Source organism: Trachypithecus francoisi, unplaced genomic scaffold (genome assembly GCF_009764315.1).
Source record: "Trachypithecus francoisi isolate TF-2019V2 unplaced genomic scaffold, Tfra_2.0 Lachesis_group15, whole genome shotgun sequence".
In the NCBI taxonomy this organism is placed as follows: Eukaryota; Metazoa; Chordata; class Mammalia; order Primates; family Cercopithecidae; genus Trachypithecus; species Trachypithecus francoisi.
This window is the reverse complement of record NW_022681460.1, coordinates 11,839,435-11,866,261: the sequence shown is the minus strand read 5'-3', so window position 1 is coordinate 11,866,261 and position 26,827 is coordinate 11,839,435. Positions and strand designations below refer to the sequence as shown.

The 26,827-nt window shown below is 41.2% G+C and overlaps 1 protein-coding gene and 1 non-coding gene across 4 annotated transcripts in view; both read left to right on the top strand.

The window, feature by feature from the left end:
* LAMA4 (laminin subunit alpha 4) overlaps positions 1-26,827 on the top strand; it is a 150,206-nt gene that overhangs the window by 43,214 nt on the left and 80,165 nt on the right. For 2 of the 3 annotated variants that reach the window (XM_033234339.1, XM_033234338.1), the window contains exons 4-8: positions 4,871-4,995; positions 10,337-10,417; positions 20,738-20,952; positions 23,500-23,595; positions 25,104-25,255. In XM_033234339.1, the coding sequence (XP_033090230.1) occupies positions 4,871-4,995; positions 10,337-10,417; positions 20,738-20,952; positions 23,500-23,595; positions 25,104-25,255 (669 nt within the window). The remainder of the gene's footprint in view (positions 1-4,870; positions 4,996-10,336; positions 10,418-20,737; positions 20,953-23,499; positions 23,596-25,103; positions 25,256-26,827) is intronic. The other variant, XM_033234340.1, reaches the window with a different exon arrangement.
* LOC117098234 lies at positions 15,728-15,834 on the top strand. Its single transcript, XR_004443275.1, has one exon. It is a non-coding gene; the product is annotated as a U6 spliceosomal RNA (small nuclear RNA).

Sequence of the window (26,827 nt, the reverse complement as noted above, 5' to 3'; positions counted from 1 at the left end):
CAACCACTCATTGTCTGTCTCCTGCTCCAGACTCTCCTTCCTCTACTCTCTCTCCCACACAGCAATGGAGACGTCTTTCAAAAACATAACCCAATCAAGGCATCCCTCTTTCCAAAATCCTCCTGGAGTTTCTCCTCCGGCCACACTGAGCACACTGCCACCTAAACATACTTTGTTCTTTCACTCTCTTGTGCCTGAACTTGTGTCCCTGTTTTCTACCTGAGATTTCTTGAAGGATAACTTCAAGGCTTAGTTCAAATGTCACCACCTCCATTAAGCCTTCTCCAACTTTCTCAGGAAGAACTAAACGCTGTCTTTCCCTCATCTTTGTCCCATGGCAGGTATGTACTTTCTGCATACCTCAGACATAGCCCTTCACACACTGTATTATTCTTTGTTGACCTCTCTGTTTCCTTCACAAGTCTGTGAGTTACTCAAAGGCAGGAACCAAGTCTTCTTCATTTTAATAACAGATACAGCCCATTGTCTATTATATCCGCTTAATTAAGGTTTGTTAAATGAATGAATGAATAGGTTACTAAAATAACAAGCTACCCTAACCGCAAAAATATTTAATTTTGTAATTTATGAGATACTTGGGTCACTTCTTTATGGCAGTAAGATATACTGTCTTATGCTAGAAACTCAGGCTCAGGCCCAACCCTGTATATAACTAGCAAACAGTGTTGCCAATATTAGGTATTTTTATTTAGACCTTTGCTTATCAGAGTGTAGTCCAGACCAGCTGCATTGATGATATTTGGGAACTTGTTAGAAATGCAGACCCTCAGGATGCAAACATCCTGACTCATAATCTGCATTTTCACCAGATCTCCAGGGGATTCACATGCACATTGAAGTTGGGTAAGTATTGATCTACACAGAGAGCAGTTCGCAAACCTTATAATATCATAAACCTTTACACTGTTAAGGATTATTAAAGATACCGGAGAGCTTTTTTTTATGTGGACTATATCTACCAATATTTACTGCATTTGAAATTTAAACTGAAAAAATTTGTAATCCTTATACATTCATTTTAAAATAGCAATAATATACTAATTGCATGTTAAGACAATATGTTTTTTATCAAACATAAACATATTTTACAAGTTGAAAATATGTTTAATGGCTGGCTTAATAGAAGAAGATGGATTCTGCCATCTGCTTCTGCATCAGTCTATGTGACATCTTGTGTTGTGTAACCTCTACACAATTTCACCTTACACATATAAGAAAATGAGAATGCAAAATATAAGAAAAATCTTAGTATTATTTAGAAACAGTTTTGACCTCCCTGGGTATACTTTGAGATCCATGGATCTAGTCTTGCATAAAGCATGCTGACAAACACAAGAAGGCAAACTGGATTCTTTTGAACCTTCTTCCTACATTATTCTGGTCCTGTGACCAAATAGATGAGAGACATAATTTCTCATGTTGGGGAGACACAATTGGTGTCTAAATGGCATTCCAAACACTTATCTACGATCAATTATCTAGATATAGCTTTCTTAACCACTGGTTAAAAGTTCAGATTGCTAATTTCATTTTTAAGTGGAGTCAGTTTATTAAAAAATAAACTTTTCCTCCTGTATTAATCCATTCTCACACTGCTATAAAGTCATACCTAACTGCTGTGCCTATGGAGTAGCCATTCTTTATTTCTATACTTTGCCAATAAACTTGCTTTCACTTTACTCTTTGGATTAAAAAAAAAGACATACCTGAGACTGGGTAATTTATAAAGAAGAGAGGATTAATTGGCTCACTTTTCTGTGGGCTGTACAGGCTTCAGCTTCTGAGGAGGTATCAGGAAACTTACAATCCATGATGGAAGACAAAGGGGAAGCAGGCACATCTTCACATGGCCTGCGAGGGGGGCAGGGGAAAGAGAGAGAGAGTGCACCAAGGGGGAGGTGCTACACACTTTCAAACAACCAGATCTCATGAGAACTCTATCCTAAGGCAGCACTAGGGGAATCGTGCTAAACCATTAGAAATCACCCCGATGATCCAATCACCTCACACCAGGCCCCACCTCCAACAGTGGGGATTACAGTTCAACATGAGATTTGAGTGGGGACCCAGAGCCAAACCATATCACTTCACAACAACATACTTTTTTATTGTTGTCATTTTTCTTTTCTGTTTTTTAAATGCCAGAGCACTGAAAGTAAAACAGAAGACATTTTGCAATCTCAAAGTAAAACATTATCAGAACTGAAAGAAACTTGAAAGGCCATCTAGTCTAAATTGTCACTGTGCAGATAAGGGAACAGAAAACCAAGAAGATCAAGAGACTTGTTCAAAGTTGACCAGCTAGAAAGCGGAAGAGCTAGGGTCCTTTTCTCCCTGCCTCCAGCACTCTGTCTGCCAGCCTCCCAGAATGTGCATCGAGGCCTTTTAGGGAATTTCATAATAAACCTTTTAAAGTAAGGCAGATAAGGAAAGTTCATACTCGCATCCTGAGCGTTGAGAGGGCAAGAGAAATTTGGTGGCTTTGCTCTCGAGGGTCATGGCTTCCCATGGCTGCCATAGCGGAATTAAAGCCCTGACAAGGAATCTAAAGCATCTCTCAAGCCATAAGGGGACAGAATTGGGAATTAGCTCATTTTTGCAGCATAATAGTCACTTTGGGCACAAAGAATGGCCTAACATCTTACAATGGGCCTGTTTTCTTCTGTACAGAGGGGCTTCATCTGTCCAACAAGAACTCAGACAAATTTAACCCCAGCCTACACGCAGTCCTGCCAGATCGTTCATGGCTTAGGTTCATGGTAGTTGGGTAAGGCTCATTGGTTTTTCCAGGGATGAGAGATTGCCACAATTTTGTATTAGCTTTGAGTGCTTGTTAATTTCCTTTATTTGCTCCAGACACAAATTCGTTAATTCACCCTTTTCCCTTTTCCTTCATTTTTCCCCAAAAAATATTTCTGAAGGCTGACTTAGCACAAGACACATTATTATGAACTGTAAGGGAAATACGTTACCATCCTGTTGTCTGCATGTCACACTTTATTTTTCAGAGTTTCTCATTGATCTCTCAAGGAGTCTGAACTAGCCCCTAAACTCTATTCTGCAGACATAATTCTAATCAGGGTCTAAAGATTGCTCATACCTAATGGCTGATCAAATGCGTGAAGAACATTCAACTGGGATAGCTAGTTGCCCTTATTAAGATTCTTCCCCTTTGACTAATGTATTGATACTATATTTCACTTGAAGCTCAAAATGTTAGTAACACTGATGCTTTCTAATGCATTCATTTTACAACTGTTTGTTAAGTCTTTTCCTCAGCAATACTGGAGAAGCAGTATAATATGGAAACTAAAAATTTCACTTCTGGAGTCAGATTTCCTGAATTCAAGTCTCACTTTTGACACCTACATGTGACCTTGGGCAATTTACTTAATCTCTCTGGGCCTCCATCTCTTCAGATGTAAAATGGCGGGGGGTGGGGTGGCGGGGAAATAGGAACCCATTTCAGGATTGTTGTGAGAATTAAGTCAGTTAATTTATATAAAATGTTTAGAGCAGAGCCTTGCTATTCTTTTATTCTGAACCTCAAATAAAGCATAAAGGCCAAAATAAGGAACTCAGAGTTCAGCCTACTGCTATTCCATCTTGCTTTCCCAAGATTCCTCCACTGTTTTTAAAAAGTTGTTCTGTTGACGCTCGTATGCATCTGTGTGACTAAGGCAACTGCTCAAATAGGAGGGTGCTTCTTCAGTGGCATTCCAATTCTAACAGTATAATTTTCCACTGCAACCCCAATTCAACCTTTATACACTCTGATGAAGGATGGCATTCTAATTCTAACAGTATGATTTTCCACTGCAACCCCAATTCAACCTTTATACACTCTGATGAAGGTAAAGATGAAAATGTAGAGCTAATGGCTTTGCCTTGAACCATCTAGTACAATCCCATAGAAGAAAGCTGTTTGTGTGTTAGCTCACTGCCCCTTGTAGAAATTAATCCATCAGTTTGACAGTTACCGAGTGCCTACTTCATTAGTGCTGAAAGACACAGAGTTGGGGAGGGGTGATGAGGCTGAGAACAGATAATAGCACTACAATGTGGGTGGTGGAAAAGAAGGAAGGATTCTGAAAGGGAGAATTAGGATTTACTTTCAAGAGATTTTGCAGCCTAGTGTGATCTTGAATGATGAACGGCATTCCAGACAGAAGGGTCAGCCTGCTTTGTGCTTTTACTCCTATAATCCTTACTACAAGTGGAAAAATCACGCCAAAAAAAAAAACCTCCTTACTGTTTCTTGTATGTCACTATCCAAGATACCAACCCATGAGCAGAATGCTCTTTATCTACCTTCTACTCCATTTATACTATAATCTGACACATTTTATTCTTCCAAGACCATAAATCCTTATTATTCCTGTTGTCATGGGTAAGTACCAGAAGGATGTTTTTTGTTTGTTTGGTTGGTTGGTTGGTTGGTTGGTTGGTTGATTGGTTGATTGGTTGGTTGGTTGGTTTCTCATTTCATATTCATTTGAAGTCAATAAGCCGATATTTCTGGAACATCCAGGGTTTGATCATTCTGATTATCACTCTGAATTGAAATGAGTAACTGATGAATAATCTCCTCTGCACACAAACTCTAGAGTCCCCAGGCTGCTAGCACACACACAAAAGACCAGGAAAAATTCATTCACCACTTACCCACACTTTCTGGCATTGACTGGGGCCTGGGTGACTCCTCGTACTAATTAGTACTGCCACACACTGTCTGTGCTATCTGACCTGACGTCCCTTTTGCTTGAAAAAGTATTGCATGATGCTTAGGTTTGCTGTCTCTAAAATTTCTTTTGCATCCTCATCAATCTTCTTGTCTTTCGTCTCATAGCACTGCCAGCGGAACACAACAGGAGAGCACTGTGAAAAATGTCTGGATGGTTATATCGGAGATTCCATCAGGGGAGCACCCCGATTCTGCCAGCCGTGCCCCTGTCCCCTACCCCACTTGGCCAAGTAAGTCCTAAAGGAGGATGGTCTCTTCTAATGATCAGTCTATATATTTTTTTATTTTGTTTTGTCTTGCCTTATCCAGAGTTCTGAGGCTTCTCTACAGGCAAAACCTCATATTGAGATGAGACTGGAAAAGATAGAGAAAAGGTTTCTCATCTAAATACACCACCTGGAAAACTTAAGCACTTACAATATAGATGATAGCTCTGTTCCCAAAATGTTGGGGTGCCTCATAAAGTCAATAAAGTCTCCTAAGTTTTATAAGCAAGGATAGTCTCATCTTTTCTTGACTATCCCTCAACCTAGAGCAATCACAACTGGTAATACCAACAGACTCATCATAATATCATATTTTCAGTACTATTGCCTCTTATGATTTTCATAAAGGACACATTTCCCTACATATGGCTTTTCACTCAGAATTAGAACACAGATCAACAGAATGCATGCTTTAGGCCAATCAGCTCACAGAAGATTTACAGGAACACTTTCTGGCTATGTTTTGACCTGAGTGAGAAGTTAAAGGAAAGAGACATACATTTTAATGGAAATAATGGAATGTTTTCATAAATCCAGTAATTAAGTCATCACTGGCCATTTTATTCTCTTTAAAATGACAGAGTATGGAATTTAACAGGTATAGTGATACATGGTTTTCCAAATAACCAATTCTCTGACACCAACTGGGTGTCCTACAACCAATTCGGTTCTGACACTAAGTTTCCACAGTCAGCACAGATCCCATAGGTTAAGAAATCAGTTCCACAAGACTGCCCCCATTACAAATGCCAGCCAAAAATGAGGTCCCCACGCTAGTTCACACTTCTTCCCAGAAGACCGCAAATTTGGGAAGGATCCCTCAACCTCTCCCCAGGTTTGACAGTTCATTAAGATGACTCACAGAGTTTAGAAAAGTGCTATGCTTATGACTGTCAGTTTATTATAAAGGTTACAACTCCAAAAGAGCTACATGAAAGTGATGCATAGAGCAGGATATGGAGAGGTGGGAGCGAAGAAGGAGAGTGTGCAGAGACTCCATGCTCTTTGCTGGAGCACTGCGCTCTCAGCACCTCCATGTGTCACCGTCCAGAAGCCCCCCAAGCCTTGTTGCTCAGGAGTTTTTAATCAAAGTTTCATGTCATAGGTATGATTGGTCAAATCATTGGCCCTTGGTAACTGAACTCAATCTCCAGCGTCTCTCTCCTCCCTAGAGGTTGGGGGTGGGGAGCGTTGAAATTCCCAATGTCTAATTACATGTTTATGTTTGGTTCCTTGGTGGTTCCTCTGGTCATGGGCTCCCACTCTGAAGATATCTAGGGATCCACTGTGAGTCACCTCATTAGCATAAACTCAGATATGGTTAAAAGGTGGCTGTTATGAATAACAAAAGACAGTCTTTTCCCTCAGGAAATTCCAAGAATTACAGGAGTTCTGTGCCAGGAACCAGACACAAAGGCTAAATACTGTTTTTTTTTTTTATTATTATGCCACAAATGGAAAGAGTAGCCAATCTAGGTTCATATTCATATTTTGACACATAATACCTGTGTGATCTCAGGCAAGTTACTTTCTCCCTAGATCTCACTTTCCATGGGATTTGAAGTCAAGAAGCCTGGATTCAGATCTTGGCTCTATTCCTTGGTTCATTTACCAGCCCCGTATCTCAGATTCTCTCTTAGTACAGTAAGTCAAACTAGAAAGTACGGCTCTGCATCATAGAATTGTGAGGACTGGACTAGGATAATATGTGGGGAGCATTTGGGTTGGTGCCCTGAACACCATCCCAAAGGTATGAGGTAGATGTTGCCTTTCTTGAACACATACCACTGTATTTTTTCTAATACTTAGATTTTTCTTACTCAGTGCTTGGCACTGTTCTAAGTGTTTGGATGTAATATTTATGTAATTGATAGCTGTTTTAAAGACTAAATGATACACATAAAATGACTTTTAAAAATCTGAATGCTTTCTACACACACACACTCACTCATACTCACACACTTACTGATAAACAGAAAAGAAAAGAGAGATGGCAATCAGATTCCCCGAAGTTTTTTCCTTAACTGAACACCAATATCAACTAACATTTTACCTAATAGCTTGTGATGTATTCAAATACTACGACAAGTCTAACAGTCAGAGTAGTCAGACGTTTTTCAGCCCCATCCTTCTTTAGAAACCATTAAACTGCCTCAGACCTTGCTCTGTAATTTTTCATGTCTGATAGTATTAATAACTTGTGCAAAATGGATGGTACTCACAGTGAGGGTAGAAAATGCAAACATCAACTCTTCTGTTATTTTCACTCAAGTATGTCCTGATTTATGAGCTCCCTTCACTCTGTCTTGGTATAGTTTTCCATTGTTCATTAATATTCAGCTCTCAAGCATTAGTCTTAATCACATCTGGTGAGATATTTAGCACAGTTCTCTTGCCATGGTGTATTTTGTTAAATATGTTACCTCCAACTTCCTCATAGCTGGTTTCACTCATTCTCTCATAAAGATGTTGTGTAGCCTCAGCTGCTCAGAAAAGGTTTATAAGCGTCGAGCTGCAGTTTTTGCAGACAGTAGCAGATGAATTAGGCAGCCAATCTCAGATGGTTCTTTCTAATTATATTGTTCCACTTTTGTACTTTTCACCCTATTTGCATGACAAGACTTTCTTATCTAAATTACCTGGTCTTAGGATATGAGACCTTTAGAACATCATTCCCTATGCACTGAGAAGCCTTGTCTACATGCAATCATATATTTATTGAGCACTTATTATACACTGGTATAAAAACTGGTATTCAGTACTTTTTATGTGCCAGTCATGCACTAGTTGCTGGTGACACAGCAGTGAATAAAACAGTCAAAAAACTCACCTTTATTGAGATAGGTCAAAATACAGCCGTATTTTGAAACTCCTAGAGCAAATGACACCTTTACCTTTTGAATCACATTATCCAGTATGTTCGTTGAGCAAGAAGCATTTCTGAATGCTGTTAACTCTCTAAGAAATGAAGTCAAAAGTTGCCAACTGTGAAATGAGTCTCCTTTCCTGAAAGAGGAAACAGTTTCCAAAGGTATCAAGGCACCACGTCTGCCCATGTTTTTTCTCTGTGTAAGTGGATCCAGGGTTCAAAGAAGCACTGAAAGGACTTAGAGAATGTGCTCTAAAGTTGGGTACATATTCACAGATATGAAAACTCAAGTCTCTAATAGTACAGATTCAAGGCTGAAAAACCTACTGAAAATGAAAATGAAATCAAAAGTGTATCACCTATAAGTAAATATTATGTCAGTGTAGGAAGGAATTAGTAAGGGTGTGAGAGACCAAGGGATTTTACAGATTTTTCTCTGTAGTGACAACAGCTCTACTTCTTGAATCCCTTGCTGGGGAATCTGGCTGCAAAAAAGGAGAGGAGGGGTTAGTCTGTGATCATGGAACAGAACAAATTTTCTTGGGTTCTAAAAAGTTCTAACCTTTAATCTGGCCTTATTATTAACTTAGTTAGCTAATCTCAAATACTAATTAAATATCTTATCAAAAATCAAATGCCCATTGCCTCTTTCAGCTTTTTAAGGAATTCGTATTGCTACTTTCTATAGAAATGGAAGTTCCAGGACGTTTCAGAAAGGTGTCTAGTTTAGACTCTGAATTACACTTTGAAACCTTCATGAAGCTGAGCCCACAGACGCACGACTTGGATTTCCAGTTACAAGAAAGCAAGGAAATAATGCTCGAGGGGGTTAAGCAAACACACAAAGGGCCGAGTCTACTTTTCTCTAAGTTCCTAAGGATTTTCTAAGAGCAAAAGACACCCTTCCACTGGAAACGGGCACCACAGTGGTTACAGTGGGCTGAGAGAGACGCAGTGTTTTCACTCTCCTAGCCAAAACCAGACAAAACATAAACAGTTAATGCTGATGAGAAACAAAAATGAACCCTTGAGGGCTGGCCCTGCCGCCGAGTCTGCCTTCACCGCAGAGACCAGTGGTCATGCCGTTGTTCCCAGGGACGATTTGCATAATGTCCATGTATTTATCTGGGGGTTGGCCAGACGTCCTCCATCTCTACCAGTAGCTATGGAAATCGCTCCAATTAAGGAAACTGTCATCTGTTTGAAACAGCAGGACATCAGCTACAGGCAGATGACTCCAGATGCCCCTAGCAGATGTTGCATCCTTCAAGCGTGGGCGGGCTGCTGGGTGGAACACCTTCAAAGAAAGATGGAAGCGGGGGTTCCTGTTCTGGACTCTTAACTGACAGTGGTTCTTTAAGTAGGCTAAGAAATCAGAACAAGCAAAATAAAGGGGAAAAGAGGAAAGAAATGTAATTTTGTTGGAATGTTTTTATCAAACTGTTAAAGAAAATAAATTGTGGGTGTTGCCTTTCACTGAGAAACACATATTGTTTTCTGACTGATTTTAGAAGTGTCTTCAAATAAATAAACACATCTATTTGCTTTCCTCCAAACACCATTAGGGTAAGAAATGCTGATACATAAAGGAACAAGAGAGCAGCGGGTCACACTTTATTGGTTGTACAGTACCAAAGCCAAAGCTAATTTAAAAGTCCTTAAAATTTTACATACACACACACAGCCCCCTATGCCCCACACAATTCATGTGTCTATGAAGAATTTTCCAAACACGTGGAGACCATAACCCCATTTCCCTTGCCTTAATAATGAGGAGACTTATTTATTCCACTAAACCAATATTTTTATTACTTTTTTGTCCTGTGTCCTAATTTTTATTATCTTTTAAAAAAAGGAAGAAGGAAGAGAGAGGGTTCCGTGGGATAAAATCCTTTTATGGTGGGTCCTATTGTTTTGCTGCAGTACTTGACTGGGACTTTCATCAACTCAGCCAGTCTCAGCACCCTTATTTCCAATGTTTAAAGTACACAAGAAAGAAATTAAAATTCTGTGGAGATTATATAGTTTAGAACTGGTTCCTTCCCTTTAAAACTGGACAAGTTCTAGTGCAGAAAAAAAGGGGAAACTTTTAAATGACTACACAGACAGTGATGGAAATAAAAGGGGATTCTCCTATGAATCCAAAATTGCAGGTAGAATTTGATTATTTCCAGCTTTGGAATACATGTTTTGGACTTGTGCTTGAAATATACATATAGGACCTGGGAAATGGCCTCACCAACGAGTGGCATTTTCTTTTGGGGCCGGCTGGCCTAACCTTTCCTGAAAGGTAAAAGTGTACAAGTTTAAATAAAGAAAATGCTTACACCCATTAGAACTTAAATGGGACCATCATAGAGGTAATCTGATAAAAAGTTAAGACAGTCTCTTCGGTGTTGTATGGAATTGACTTCTAATATTTGCTTCCAATTTTAGTTTTGCAGAATCTTGCTATAGGAAAAATGGAGCTGTTCGATGCATTTGTAAAGAAAATTATGCTGGACCTAACTGTGAAAGGTAAGCCAATAAAATTCTCTATTTTCTGTGTAGGTCAAAGGAAGCTTTCTGTTTCTCACACTCAACAGCTGTGCCATACTCCCATTCGGTTGGTCCTGAAGGAGACGCTTAAGTGTGGTTAAGGGACGCATTTCCAAACCCCTTAGGGAAGCTTCTCCCAAATCCCATCCCCCAGATACAGCAAATAACAATATGCTTCCTAGGGCTTCAGGCCAGGGCCACATCTCAGCGTAAGCACACAGGGAACAGGGAAATTGAGGACGTGTTTTTTTTTGTTTGTTTGTTTTTGTTTTTTGAGGCAGAGTTTCACTCTTGTTGCCCAGGCTGGAGTGCAATGGCATGATCTCGGCTCACTGCAACCTCTGCCTCCCAGGTTCAAGCAATTCTCCTGCCTCAGCCTCCCTAGTAGCTGGGATTATAGGCATGTGCCACCATGCCCAGCTAATTTTGTATTTTTAGTAGAGACAGGGTTTCTCCATGTTGGTCAGGCTGGTCTCAAACTCCCGACCTCAGGTGATCCACCTGCCTCGGCCTCCCAAAGTGCTGGGATTACAGGCGTGAGCCACTGCGCCCGGCCAGGACGTGTGTTTTGAAAAGACTCTCCAGATGGGTTTGGTAGTACTCTTTTCTCTCTCCATCATTGAGGAATACTACTAAAATTAGTGTTCCCCAAAAAAGAGTGAGGTTTCCTCAGTAAATAATATGTGAATTACCCTTTGTCAATAGAGCAATAAATTAGAAAAAAAAAATCCACAAAGCTATTATTTTGCCCATTCTTTATGCCAGCTTTATACCATACTAAAAAGTAAACAAATTCCACAGGAGTTTGGGCTTTCTGGATCCCTGGCTGGTATTTACATATGACATTCTTTTCTTTTTTTTCTTTTTTATTTTTTTTGATTATATTTTAAGTTCTGGGATACATATGCAGAATGTGCAGGTTAGTTACATAAGTATACATGTTCTATGGCGTTTTGCTGCACCCATCAACCTGTCATCCACATTAGGTATTTCTTCTAATGCTATCCCTCCCCTTGACCCCTAACCCCTGACAGGCCCTGGTGTGTGATGTTCCCCTCCGAAGAACATGTGGTGTTTGGTTTTCTGTTTCTGTGTTAGTTTGTTGAGAATGATGGTTTCCAGCTTCATGCATGTCCCTGCAGGACACAAACTCATCCTTTTTTATGACTGCATAATATTCCATGGTGTATATGTGCCACATATTCTTTATCCAGTCTATCATTGATGGGCATTTGGGTTGGTTCCAAGTCCTTGCTATTGTGAATAGTGTTGCAGTAAACATGTGTGTGCATGTGTCTTTATAGTAGAATGATTTATAATCCTTTGGGTATATGCCCAGTAATGGGATTGCTGGGTCAAATGGTAATTCTGGTTCTAGATCGTTGAGGAATGGCCACACTGTCTTCCGCAATGGTTGAATTAATTTACACTTCCACCAACAGTGTAAAAGCATTCCTATTTCTCCACATCCTCTCCAGCATCTGTTGTTACCTGACTTTTTGATGATTGCCATTCTAACTGGTATGAGATGGTATCTCATTGTGGTTTTGATTTGCATTTATCTAATGATCAGTGATGATGAGGTTTTTTTTCATATGTTTCTTGGCCACATAAATGTCTTCTTTTGAAAAGCACATGACACTGTTTTCTAAACTGCTCTGGGCTTTGCTCATGTGAGAAAGGCCTTCTCCGCAGAGCACAAGAGGCTTTCCACTGAATGATTCCTGGTAAGATACTTCCCATTCCCTCCACCTGCCAGCTGCTCACAGTATTGTAAGATAAAATTACTTTTGCTAAAAGAGTCTCTCAGACAGGTTTTCTTGTTTTTAACAGAAATGCTATTAGCATTGGCCTCACCATTGTGTTTAGGCAGCTAAATGATGTGTAGTGCCCTAGAGACAGGGGAGGAAGAGCTAAGCAGAACTAGTCAAGCACCCAGTCACTCATTTGCAGGCCCTCAACAGCACAGACGGGCTCACAAACTCAACCTGGGGCTCAAAATGTAAACTTTAAATTATAAGCAATCTCACTTCCAAAGAAAATACCCTCTGTCTCTCAAAAAGTGGGTCTGAAACTCAAAAAAAAAAAAAGCCACAGTATCTGTGATACAGAGAAAAATCTTTGCACTTGGAAGGCATTATTACTATGATTATTAAATGTGCAAAATGTGGATAATTATTTCACTAAAGGGTTGTGGACTTTTTAAAATTTATTTATTTATTGCCATAAGAGGGAAAGTGAGCTTAAGGCCCACATGAATTTCATCTCTTAGGAGGGACTGACAGAGATGATCGATTACATTGGGTTGATTAATATTTGTGACACACGTATCCTATATTTCCTTACTTGGGGACACAGGAATAGGAGGCACCTGATCTACTCATTTTCTGGCTCACAGGAGGTCTGCAGCGGTTGTTAATTAGCCAGGATTGAGCTTTTTCTCCTCAGTATCTGAGGTTAAATTCAGTTTAGTTTGATAATGACTAAGCAGTATTGCTAATGGGTGTTCGATGGCCCCCATGGGGAGAGTTAATGGCCTGAGATAGAGCCCTGCTGACCAAATGCAAAGCTCCCAGAAGTGAAATCGCCTGGACCCTAAGGGCACAGTCCTGTAAAATCACACAGGGGTGCAGAGAAGGGTTCTGTCATCCCAAACCCTCAACAGGACAGCATGCCCCGCTCTGACAAGGAATTACAGATGATAAATGCCTCAGCCCACATAGGAGGCTCATGAGCTCTGCCATTACCCAGTAAGACTGGGTCAGATCTGCGGCTGGAGTGGTAGGCTCCAGACAAGAGCAATAGTCTGGGAAGTGAAAGTAGAGTGTTGAAAAGAAGAGATTTGTGCATCAACCTGGCTAGTGTGAGCCTCAGCTCCACCACTTTGTGACCTACCCGGGCAAGTTCTTTGACCTCTCCAAGTGCCAATTTCCACTTGTACAGAATGGAGAAAATAAAGTTACCCATCTCATAAAACTGTTATGAGATAATACTGTAAAGTTTTTAATATGGGACCTGGCACTGAATAAATGTTCAGTAAGAATTAGCAGGTGACAGTATGAGTCATGGTGGTCATTGTCCAACTTCTGCCACTGCCGAATGTGTTCCTGGGACACGTTGGCTCGTTTCCCCCGAGTCCCAGTTTCCTTAGCTAGAAATGATGGTTCTGAGCTAAATAGTGCCACTGATGAATGGTCACTTGTGTCCTTGTTGCATTACATTCTTCATCTGTCATCTTCACAGCCACCTTAGAAAAGGTTGTATTTTGTCATCCTGCAGATGAAGACACTGAGCCAGAAGGGCTTCATCTTCCAAATGGTGGTGGCCTTTGCTGCTTTTCATTTGTGTTTGACCCTGGGAATAAGAGGAGGATTTCTGCTTGAACAGCCAAGCTCTTAAGTTGCCTGAGTTAACATTTGCCTAATCTGTGTTTTCAATGTATTTGTGAACTTGAACCTCTCCAAAAGAGCTTTTCTAAATAGGCAGCTGATTTGTATGGATATCTATTTTAAACACAGGTAATAGTTAGTCCAAACCAAGAACATGCTAGTTCTTTTTGCACTTTAGAGATCATTGAGTCTGTCTCCGGGAAAACTTTGGATTCCTGAGCCCTCCCCAACTGCCCTTTACCACCCACTGAAAAAGAATATCCAGAGCTCAGGCCCAGGACCTGTATTTTGACTTCCCATTGGATTCTCATGCACCAGGACTCTTACTGCTTTGTGAACTACTGCTCTACCTCGACCTTCAATACCACACTCTCATACTAGTGAAGTATTTCTCAAACCGTGACTTAAGAATGTTGGTTGTCCTCGGAAATGAAGGTTCGTGAGTTCTCGGTGAATATTTTCCCAACTTTATGTTTAATTTTAATAATAACTTTAAGGAAAACATTCATTGAAACACATTCTGGACTTTCTGCTGTGTCATGTTATAATAAGGGAAGATCTCCCTCAGTGCTGGCAGAAAATAATAGAGGTGACAGCGTGTCAATGACACATTACAGACAATTGGAAGTCAAGTGGCATGACATCAAGGCAAACTGTAAAACTAAAGATTCCAAAATGAAAATCGGTGAGACACATAAGTCGTCACATGGCACATGGCTGGATTTGCATGCTGAACGCAAGCAGTCTCTACCACATCATTTTGCAAGTGGACATTTGGTTACAAGACAACATCAATTATTGTACTGAATTAATGTGAATCTGAAATTGATTAGTTTCATAGTTTTATTTATGTTGTATTTGAAAATTTATTTTGGTTTTCAAGACATGTAAAAACCATAGACATAAGGAGTTTCTAGCTAGCTTCAAGTTTGAAATATTTAAAGATAATTCAAGCTAACACTGGAAGGGGTATTATATGAAAATGCTTTTCCTTTTAAAAGAATCCATGTTATGTGCAAATTTGCAAAACATTGGTCTAAAACATAAAGCATGTTTTACTTACTCTGCCTCTTACACTACTGGCTAAAAAACAGCTCAAGTACACACCGATCTGCCTTGTCTTAACAATTAGGTCCATGAGTGTTGGCCTGCTCTGGGCCCTACCTGTCTTTCCTCCTTAAAGACCTTCTCCCACCTCACACTTTAAACTCCCCATGTTGGACATGCTACTCCCCAGACCCACCAGATCAGCTGGCAAGCTTTCCACATTGTATTGTATTTAAACCATGATCATGATGATAAAAATAATAACATTTATTAAGTACTTACTGGGTGGTGTGTCAGGCACTGTTGTAAAAACTTTACAGACAATGACTTACGCCTCAAAAGCCCCCAAAATCCTCTGGGATACCGTTTTCACCCTTATTTACAGAGGAAGAAATGCAACGTAATTTAAGTCACTTGCTCAAAATCACACAATGGCTTCTTTATCTGTCTGTGAAACCATGAGCTGCTTGACAGATGCAGTATCATATCCCTCCTCTGTCTATTCTTCCCCCAGCACAGTATCTGGCATGTTGAAGGCCTCAGTTGTTTTTATTTAAGTAAAAATGATTTTTTCTCAATAAGAAATAACAACAGCACTTTTCATGTTCCTTTAAAAAAGGTACTATGTAGTGACAAGAGTCAGCCATTCCTTGCCCTGTTTTACCCCCAACCTCCCACCCCATTCCAGGAAAATGGAAAGGGTGACCCAGAGTTGACTGAGTCTGGCTGAATAGAGATTGCAAATGGAAGTTGTCTTCTGATGCAAGTAATTGTAAAATGCACAAGCCTTGTAGAGTTTTGCAATTCTCATTCTCATCCCAGTAGGAACAACTAACAACATTTTGAAGATGAGGTGCTCCCTTGGGCAGCATATATACTAAAATTGGAATAACCCAGAGAAGATTAGCATGGCCTCTGTGCAAGGATGACGTGCAGAATTGTGAAGCAGCCCACATTTTTTATCCCACATGTTCTCCCACATATGAGGGAGCTAAAAAAACTTGAGCTCATAGAAGTAGAGAGAATAATTCTGATTATTAGAGGCTGAGAAAGGTGGCAGGTGGTAGGTGATGGGAAGAAGGATAGGGAAATGCTGGTTAACAGACACAAACTTACAGCTAGAAATAAGTTGTAGCTTTCTACAGCATTCTAGGGTGAATATAGTTAATCATTTAGTTTCTGTTTTCCAAAAACTAGAAAAGAGGATTCTGAATGTTCACAATACACAGAAATGATAAATGTTCTAGGTGATGAGATATTAATTACCTTGATTTGATCATTATACATTGTATACATGTATGGGAATATCACTCTGTATCCCATAAATATGTATCATTACATGTCAACTAAAAAATAAAAGGGAAAAAAAATCCTTGTTCAGAACTCACCAGCTTTACCGGCCCCCAAATATATAATATATAGTAGTGTGTAGTGTGTGTGTGTGTGTGTGTGTGTGTGTATACTTAGTTCATTTAAAAAGTAAGATGAGGAACCTGAGACTCTGAGCCAGAAATGACTTAATCTAACATCACACAATTGGGTTAGCAATAAATCCAAAACTAAAACCCAGGACCCTCAACGTTCAATACCATTTTCAGTCATATGATCTCAATGCCTCAGTATTCACACTGCCTCCCATAGCAAATTTAATAGTGTACTTTCATGCATCAAACTTGGTGGTGGAGTGAGAAACATGCTAAGACTACATGATAATTGATATGTGAATCTTGTTGCTTAAGGATCAGAAGAAAAGAATGGGGGCAAATTAAAGCAAATCCAAAGTGACTTAAACCCCTAACAGGAAAGGCAGTACACAGTATCATCAGAGATGAAGATGATAATCATAATGATTTCAATGATGGCCTTGATGATGGAAAAGAAGAATAAGGAAGAAGAACAAGAGAAAGCTAACGAGGTTTACTGTGATGCGGGGATTTAGTCTAATTCTCTCTGAAGACATGAAGGTTTTCACACTTAAGCCCTGTTATTTGCATAGAGTTCTTATGATTCCGTACTCTCTAGCTTGCCCAGCTCCTGAGTTCTTGTCCTGTAACCCTGAATAGGTTACATACTTTTTTTTTTTTTTTTTTGAGACGGAGTCTCACTCTGTCGCCCAGGCTGGAGTGCAGTGGCCGGATCTCAGCTCACTACAAGCTCCGCCTCCCAGGTTTACGCCATTCTCCTACCTCAGCCTCCCGAGTAGATTGGACTACAGGCGCCCGCCACCACGCCCAGCTAGTTTTTTGTATTTTTAGTAGAGATGGGGTTTCACCATGTTCGCCAGGATGGTCTCGATCTCCTGACCTCGTGATCCGCCCGCCTCGGCCTCCCAAAGTTCTGGGATTACAGGCTTGAGCCACCGCACCCGGCCGGTTACATACGTTTTCCTAGCCATATTTCTTAGTCTTTCATAAAGAAGTGGAGAGCATTTACATGACACCTACTTTGCAACAAGTGCTTTTTTTTTTCCCCATGTCATTTTGTTTAATCCCAATGACAGCTACAGAGTGACATCCCTCCCAGAAAGATTTCTGAGCCACCTAGCCCAGGAGTTTGAGCACTCTTGATAAAGACTTTCAGTACCAGTTTTAGAGCCCGGGGAGGAGGAGCAGAAGACAAAGAGAAAGGGTGGGCGGAGGGGCAGGCGGAGTGGGGGATCTTCAAACATTCCTGAAACAAAGTTTTTGGTCAAAATAATGTTTTCTTTAAACAAAATATCTTTCGGTTGTCCATTATGCCCAAATAATATAATCACTAACCAAAATGGCAGTTTCATATGCCACAATCCTTTCATTTGAGCTATAAACTTATCAGTTCTATTTTCCCTGGATGGATCAAGTCATTAATAGACTAGAAATGAGATTATGGAAGAAAAAATAGGACCAGGCTACTGGGCACCAAGGCTCCAATGCTGACTCTAAACTCAAATACTGGTGCTTTTGTGTCTTTGTTGTTAGTTCTTTGAGGGCGGGCTTGGGCACTTTTATAATCATTAATTTATTAATTAGTTCATTCTTTACTGCTAGACTGCTGGAGTGGAAAGAACATTAAGCCTGGAGTCCCACAGAGGTTTGAGCTATGCAGCAATTAACAAGTCATTTAGCTTCTCTGCCTTCTAGCTTTCTTATCTATAAAAGTAGGAGTTTGTCAGGGACTATCATAAGTAAACTTTTGTATGCTCATTTTGTTAAATCCATAGGGTCCAGAGTTTTGGCTACAACTTCAGAGTTATAGTCAAACTCTGAACCTACCACCAGAGGATGTTCTTGAGACTCAGAGTAACTCAAAGTAGGTTTCCACTGTGATTGAGATTCCAACTTACAGAATAGAAAATTTGAGTTTTCTCTTGTAAAAGACCAGGGGACCTCCTATGGAAAGCACATGCAGTGGAATTAAATGGAAAGAAAGTTACCGGCATCTGACTTCTGTGAGCTTGGGCAACCCCTTCACTCCCAGACCTTAAGATTCCCAGCTACACACTGAGCTGGTAGATCTGAGTCTCATTTCAGTCAGCGCAAAAGCCTAATATTCTTTGTTTGGTGAATCGCAGCAAAGGCCAGAAATTCAATCCAGCCACACATTCCACAGAGGAATAATTTATGCTGGCTTAGGGACCTGCAGGCCTATAAATCTGAGGTGCAAAGACATGAGAAAGTGTGCATAACAACACTCATTGACTATTTCCTCTCGGGGTGTCTCTTTGTGGGTTGTGTAGAACTTACACTCATCCCCATCTTTTTCATAGACCTGAGTTCTAAGTTCATATTCTGTATCATTATGTTTAATTCATTTGCTATTCCTTCAGAGCATGGGCTATGTGTTTTTCTTCATCCTGTCTCCCTCTATGCCTTCCATAAAATGGACATGAATTGTCCTTGTGTTGGATGAATCTACTTATTCATTTACAGCAGCAGCAGTGTGGTCCAGGGTGGAACAAAAGAAAGAACTCCAGGGTCAGAAGGTTTGGACCTTGTGCTATGACTTTCCAACTATGTGACCGTGGAAAACTGAAGTAGCCTCCCAGAATGCCAGACCTGTGTGGCCTCCCTCCCACGGTGTCTGTGGTAACTAAATAAACTCACATAGATGAAGCTATGAAGCTCAATGCAGGTAAAGAGTTTAAAGACTGACCATATACTATCACTACAACTACACCAAGAAACTGAGACATGGGAACAGAGGCTGAAGGAACATATACAAAATGTTGACAGTGACTTTTTTAGGGTCCTGGGATTACAGATGTGATTTTTTTTTTTATCTGTTTTTCAAACGTTCTGAATCATAATTCCCTTACTTTAAAGGGAATCCTTTTTTTAAAAAATGTAGTGTTTATTATTACTGGCCAGGGCTTGTTGATTTCCTTGGAAAGATCTCCCTTCCTTTCCACTCCCAAGGCCAACACCCTAGCCCAGGCCCTCTGCAACCCACCCCCTCCCTCTGCTCCAGCCTGTAGTCCATCCTGCATGCTGAAGCCAGCACCAGCTTCACTACCACTTCCATCATGCTCAAAACCCTTTGCTGACTCTCTTTCTTTTTCTCTCTCATGTATCAGAACTAACTTCTCTACCTGACCTTCAATCCCATTATGATGTGACCACGTGTTCTTTCCGGCTACTCCCAAAGTGTCTGCAGCTCCAGTTGGCCCATCTTCCACACTAGTTTAGAGTCCACAGCAAAAGAGAGTGCACAATTAGCCAACAAGCATGTAGCTTGAACTGTACAGTGCTCTTACAAAGTTTGAATCAACTTTTAAAGATTGCAATTTCACATAAACATCCAAATTTCCACTTTTTTCTCCAAAAATAAAATATGGCAACAGAAGTCCTTCATCCTCTCAAGGCTCTAGGCTGGCAACAATCAACTGGAGCCTAGTAACAGCTGTTCCCTTAGATGGGGCCTACAGGCCCACCATTCACAGCAGGGCCTCTGCTGCCCTGCAGGGCACCTTTGGGGAAAGTAGGGAAAGGCAGTTCTTTCTCTGGGCAGAGACAGCCTCATCTAGAATGCATAGCTTGGCAAGCCAAGCAAAGGCTGGATGGATTTCAGTCTCCATTCTCCAACTCAGATGGGCGGTCTCATCAAAGACCCAGCCAGCATGACCATAGGCACTGGCTCTGCTCACACAATAAATGCAGGTAGGCACCTGGCCTCTGTGGGTGCACGTATCTAAAACATCCATGGCGTCTGGGCTCCAACTCCATTGATTTGTGGTACTCTCAGCTCTGCCATCTGCTTTGACTCCAAGCTGGCTTTGCTCAGTCAAAAGTTGCTTCCAGGAGCTAAGAGTACTACCTGCTGCCTCTTCATTCACCTGAAGATGGAGGGAATGCCGCCCCATGACCCTCAAACGAGAGGCCAAGCTACACTCCTGAGTCAATCCCTTTCAGCCAGGAGAATACCAGGCACTGACTGGCTCAAGCTTAGTTACTTAAACAATTCATTGTGACTAGACAGATCAATGTTTCTCAGCAGAGGTGCTATTAACGTTGTGGCTAGGACATTTCCCAGCTGTACGCTACAGATACATCTCACTGCAGTACCTTTGGCATATCTGGTCCCACCCATCATATATCATTTGTGTATACCAGTTCCCTGGCTGGATATACTAGTTCAATCCTATAGCTGGAAGTCTAGCTGAACTGTATGGCCTACAGATGAAGTGAACCAAATGATCGATAATAATGGGGAGGGACGGTTCCTTAAAAACAAAGTCTGGTCCTATGAAGAAGATGAGAGAGTGCAAATGGATTCTGGGAGGGCGATCAACACTTACTCACTACATCTTTCTTCTTTGTAGGAAAGAAGATTAAAAGGAAGAAAAGCTATGATGCTAAATGTTTAAATGTGTGATATTCCTCTTCAGATGTGCTCCTGGTTACTATGGAAACCCCTTACTCATTGGAAGCACCTGTAAGAAATGTGACTGCAGTGGAAATTCAGATCCCAACCTGATCTTTGAAGATTGTGATGAAGTCACTGGCCAGTGTAGGAACTGCTTACGCAACACCACCGGATTCAAGTGTGAACGCTGCGCTCCTGGCTACTATGGGGACGCCAGGATAGCCAAGAACTGTGCAGGTGCAGTATCATAAATGCTAAGCCAGCTACCTGGCCAACATGACCCTCTGCCAATACTGAACTTAGATGAAGAATTTCTCTTGGGGAAGTATTGTGAGTGCCCCCTTGTCACTTTCCCAGGGCAATATACATTCTCAGTAATATGCATCCTAAACCCACCAGGAATAGAAATTTTTATCAAGGCTACTAATATAACTTTGCTCATGGGTGGAATAAACTAGGAGACACTAACACAAATGAACTTTTGTCTTAGCATCTTGTATCCTTCCAGTTTTAATCAAAGAAATAAATCAGACTTCTATGGATTACCTGCCATTAACCAGAAGACTGAATGAAATCTTGCATGGTTCAGGCCAGGCATGGTGGCTCACTCCTGTAATCCCGGCACTTTGGGAGGCTGAGGCAGGCGGATCGCTTGAGGCCAGGAGTTCAAGACCAGCCTGGCCAATGTGGCAAAACCTTATCTCTACTAAAAATACAAAAATTAGCTAGGCGTGGTGGTGGGTGCCTATTGCCCCACCCAGCATCCCTTGAACCCAGGAGGTAGAGGCAGAGGTTGCCATGAGCCAAGATTGTGCCACTGCACTCTAGCCTGTGTGACAGAGATTCTTGTCGGAAGGAAGGAAGGAAGGAAGGAAGGAAGGAAGGAAGGGGGAGGGAGGGAGGGAGGGAGAGAGGGAGGGAGGGAGGGAAAGGAAGGAAGGAAGGAAGGAGGAAAGAAAGAAAGAAAGAACGGGAGGCTGAGGCGAGAGAATGGCGTAAACCCGGGAGGCGGAGCTTGCAGTGAGCTGAGATCCGGCCACTGCACTCCAGCCTGGGCGACAGAGCGAGACTCCGTCTCAAAAAAAAAAAAAAAAAAAAAGAAAGAAAGAAAGAAGAAAGAAATCTTGCATGGTTCAAATCAGTTTTCTTATTCAGAGGGCTATATCTCTTTCTTTCAGTTATGTTTGGTAAAATCAAGATTTCCATGAAATAGATTAGCAAGTCAAGGGTACCATTTTTAATCACCACTACCCTCCAATTTCCTCAAATTGTAGAGTAAATATTTCAAAGATAGCATGGAAAACTTTCAGTTAGACTGAAATGCACAAATCTTATTCATGATGTCTCCAATCTATTTGCCACATAGAGTGAAGCTCTTCAAAAGTGAAGTGAGATTGCTTTCCTCTAAGAGTACAGGAAGGCTGAGATTGAGAATGTCTTACTCTTATGTGACTTTGAGGGGAGGGAGGGAGAGCAGGAGATATTGTACTCCTATGGCATGGTTCCGTAAGAAATCCTCTCACTGAAACAGATTTCCACTGGAAAAGATTCAAGGAGTAAGGAGTTTCAAATCAAAAAATGCAACATATATGTTCTGCAGAAGTCACAATAAAAGTAAACATGTCTACAAAAAAGCAATGTGCACAGAGGCATAACACTGAGAATGACAGCAGAAAGGAAGGAGCACTGTGTCTAGTCAGGCTAAAGAGAGAGAAGGCGGACGTCAGAAATAATGTTGGCAAAATCAAAGCCTGAAAGGTTGACATCCTGATTCTCAAAACATTTACTAAATTTGTGTTTAAACTACAAAGATTCAGGTCACTCTTGGAAGAGAAGCTAATTTTAGAAGCAATAAAGCATGATCTTGCTGAATGGTTTAATAAGTCTGCATTTTGTGGAACATTAAACAGATGAAATGTAATAAGTAGATCTCCCTATGAACCTGGTTTCTATGATTATTCAGTAAAGACAGTTAAGAAGTGGGGGGAAATGCACAATTCTATTCCAGTTCATTGCTAGCATAGATAGTAAGAGAATTCCTCTTTAAATATTACAAATTAGTTCCCACACAGAAACTCAGTGGAAATTGAACAGTCTGATGAGATTGGGTTTTTGTTTTTGCTTTTTCCAAAAGGCATTATAGAAAATCATCAGTAGATGAATAATGGGCTCCCAGGTCTTCTAAATTCATGTAAAAATGTTCCTGATTCCTTCCAGCACATTATTCTTATTGCACTCATAGGTGTCATTTGGAAGTTTGGAGTCCGTCTTGCCAAGGGTCAAGAGCAGTGGGAGCCAAGAATTGCTCCTGGGCCTCCTCACTCACTCCTTGCTGAGCTGCTCCTCCCTCACACCTGGCAATGATGAACCCCCAAGTTAAATTAAACTGGAGTATCAGTCTGCAAGGAAGGGATGGCTTTCAATTTCCAGTTGAATGATGAGCTCATGGTCATTTAGTATCTTGTGAAACTTACCAGGACATTTTTGGACTGAAGCGATTGCACTGTCATGTCAGAATCCCAAAGAGTTGGGAGAGAAATCCTAGAAAACTTAGATTCAGTTTTGCCCAGGGTCACCTTTGAAAATCTCATTGGGCTGGAGCTTAATCGGATGAAGGGCATAATCTCTGTATCATAGATTCTACACAGTCTTAAGGAAGAATGTAATTAATCCCCATTGACGAATTATACACTGATAGCTAGCGTTTCTAGAAACCAGGAAAATATTGCCATATTTTAAGCATTAAGAAGTGAATCTCTTGTCCCTTGTTTTTGTTTCCCACAGTGTGCAACTGTGGGGGAGGCCCATGTGACAGTGTAACCGGAGAATGCTTGGAAGAAGGTTTGGAACCCCCTACAGGCACGGACTGCTCAACCATAAGTAAAAAAACAGTACATGATTGACTAACCCCACTTTCTCTAATGTGCTGCAGGTGTGGGATTAAGAAGCGCTATGCAATATCACTCTCTAGAAACTGCCGAGTCCCACCTCCTGGACTTAACCCTTTCTGCATCTCAACAAATGGATCCTGCACCAAGTGCTTGGTGGTCCACTTGATTCCCTCGGGCAAAGGGGTGGTTTACATTTGCATAGCTCTGCCTTATCCAGTCTTTACATTCAGCATCTTGCCCGATGGCCAAAGGCAAAGTCAGAAACACAATTCCCAGTGACAGCTCTTTTCAGCTCCTTTTTCTATATTGTCTTTTCAGGTCCCCAGATAACATGAGGTACAGACAATACTTTACAACACCTGGGGAAACTGAGATACCAAGAGATTTAAGTGGCTTCTCCCAAGTTACCCCAAATCTGAAGTGGGAGCAGAAGTAAATATTCAGGCTTTACAAAATGGAGCTGCCTTTTATCTTTCTTGGATTTCTCTGGCACTCGTGTTAATTAAATCATGAGGAGTTATACTAGGAACAAAACTTTTGGTTTAAAAATTATTTAATAATAGGCACCCCCTCCCCCAAACAAAAGTATCTTGGTCTCTCAGTCCCTCTGAGCAGAAGAGATAAACCTTACCATTGGATCACATCTTAGAAGATGGCATAGGATGTGAGGCACAAGCAATGCCAAGTTTACCCACTGAATAGGTGGCCCCCTAGGTAAGGTCAATTTAAGAACATCAAGATGCCTGCCTGGTCCTAAGCATCTCCCCCACCAAGCCTGAAATGCTGGCTGGGACTCAGTTCCTTGAGAGAGCTTATAAGTAAGACCATGTTAAACTTCAAATAACAAATTAACATATTAACAGCCATTAACATGCCAGTCTCCCTATGTCACATCTGTAAAAGAGAGCACCATCTGAGGGAAAGAGATCGGGAATAGGCAAGTTGCAAAAGGTGATCAAGGCGATTCTGAAATGCAGTGTGCCATCCTTGTGAGTGTGTCACAGGAGGGCCCTGGGTTCTAGAGGTGATGACAGTGGTCAGAGGAATTCAAATGTGAAAAGTGAGAAGTGATGAGGAACTGGGACCTGCCTCCCCACGTGCCCACGTTCAGCCTGAACTTTAGTGCCCTCATCAGATGTCAGGAAGCAACTCTCACAGCGATAACCTCAAACCTCCCAGTGCTGAAGTGTTCATCCTGCCAGGAAGTGGGGCTGTGGGGAGGAGCTGTGCCCTCTCTGGGTGGGGAGAAGGTTAGTGCTAGCCCTTGAATACTGACTGAGAAAAGCTAATAGGAGAGGAGGGGCGTCTAGCCAATAGCTGTCTTCACTAGCTAATGCCAAGCAAGATACTAAAGCCTGACAAGAATAGAATTACAACTCCTCATGAGACAAAAATTAAAATGGTATTAACCAAGGAGATAGAGGTTTATGTTCTGCTAAAACAGCCTGCTTTCAGCATGCTTTGACTCGTGACTCTGAAGAAATGTTTCACCTCCAGGCTGTGATAAGTGTGTCTGGGACCTGACTGATGACCTGCGGTTAGCAGCACTCTCCATTGAGGAAGGCAAATCCGGGGTGCTGAGCGTATCCTCTGGGGCCGCCGCTCATAGGCACGTGAATGAAATCAACGCCACCATCTACCTCCTCAAAGTACGCAGGAATGTTCTACCTTCCACTCTGTTTTCATCCTGGCTTCACAGGCCCGCAACTAGCAATTTCTTCTACCCCTTTTTGTATCTGAGTCTCATACCTGTATTACAGATTGTTAGACCTGTAGGTCTAACATACAAAACATACGTAATTTCATAGGAAATTATGAAAAGTTGATTGTAACTATGAGCTTGGGCCAAACGAGAGCTGCTGTCTACAAAAGAGGTTATATGGGAAATGAAATGACTAAAAGACTAGTATCTATGCACAAAACTACTGAGGAAAGAGAAATACTTATTTCCTTGGTGCAGCCACACATTACTTGTTCAAGTCATTACCACAAATGGTACCACAGAGCTACCATTTCCTTAGCCTTAATTTGCAAGGTTTTGAGTTTGTGTAAAAGCATCCTTCTTTTTCTCTCTCTCTCCTCACCCCATCACCCACCCACCTCTCCTTCTCATTTACACACATTCTCTCTCATTTTCTCATACTCACACACTCAAATGCACAGACATACACACATACCTTGTTTCTCCTCATAGATCTACTGGTTAATGCCTAGTAAAAGAGTTAAAAGCAGCCAACAGATTAAAAAAAATACAGTAATACAGTTGGCCCTCCATATCCACAGGTTCCACATCCTCAGATTCAACCAATCTCAGATGGAAAATATATTTAAAAAACAATAAAAAAAGCAACAATAAAGAAACGAAAAATAAAAAGTATAACAACTTTTTTTTTTTTTTTTTTTTGTTGAGGCGGAGTCTCGCTCTGTTGCCCAGGCTGGAGTGCAGTGGCCCGATCTCAGCTCACTGCAAGCTCCGCCTCCCGGGTTCACGCCATTCTCCTGCCTCAGCCTCCGAAGTAGCTGGGACTACAGGCGCCCGCCACCTCGCCCAGCTAGTTTTTTGCATTTTTTTTTTTTAGTAGAGACGGGGTTTCACTGTGTTAGCCAGGATGGTCTCGATCTCCTGACCTCGTGATCCACCCGTCTCGGCCTCCCAAAGTGCTGGGATTACAGGCTTGAGCCACCGCGCCCGGCCAACAACTATTTACAATAGCATTGACATTGTGTTAGTATTATAAGTAGCGTTATAAGTCATCTAGAGGTGATTTAAAGTATTCTGGAGGATGTGCATACACTATCTGCAAACACTAGGCCATTTTGTGTCAGGAACTGGAGCATCCCCACAGGGTCCTGGGACAAATCTTCCACAACTACCAAAGGATGACTATATAAAGGTCCTTCTCTAGCTAGGATTTGAAAGTTTTCTTTCCCACGAAATCATGGGCTTCTATCACAACCAAATGATATTTTTAAAACAATGATCATTATCTGAGGGAAAATAGAATTAACACCAGCACATTGTTCTACTTCATTAGTCAATTTAGGAAAATGATTAAGAGCACAGACTTTGAAACTAGATTGCTTGTGTTCAAATCCCAGCTCTGATACCCACTAGCTGTGTGACCGTAGATAAGTTATTTAACCTCTTTAATCCCTCATTTTCCTCATTCGGAATTGAGAATAATTATTGCATCTATCTCATGGGCTGTTGAGAGAATTCA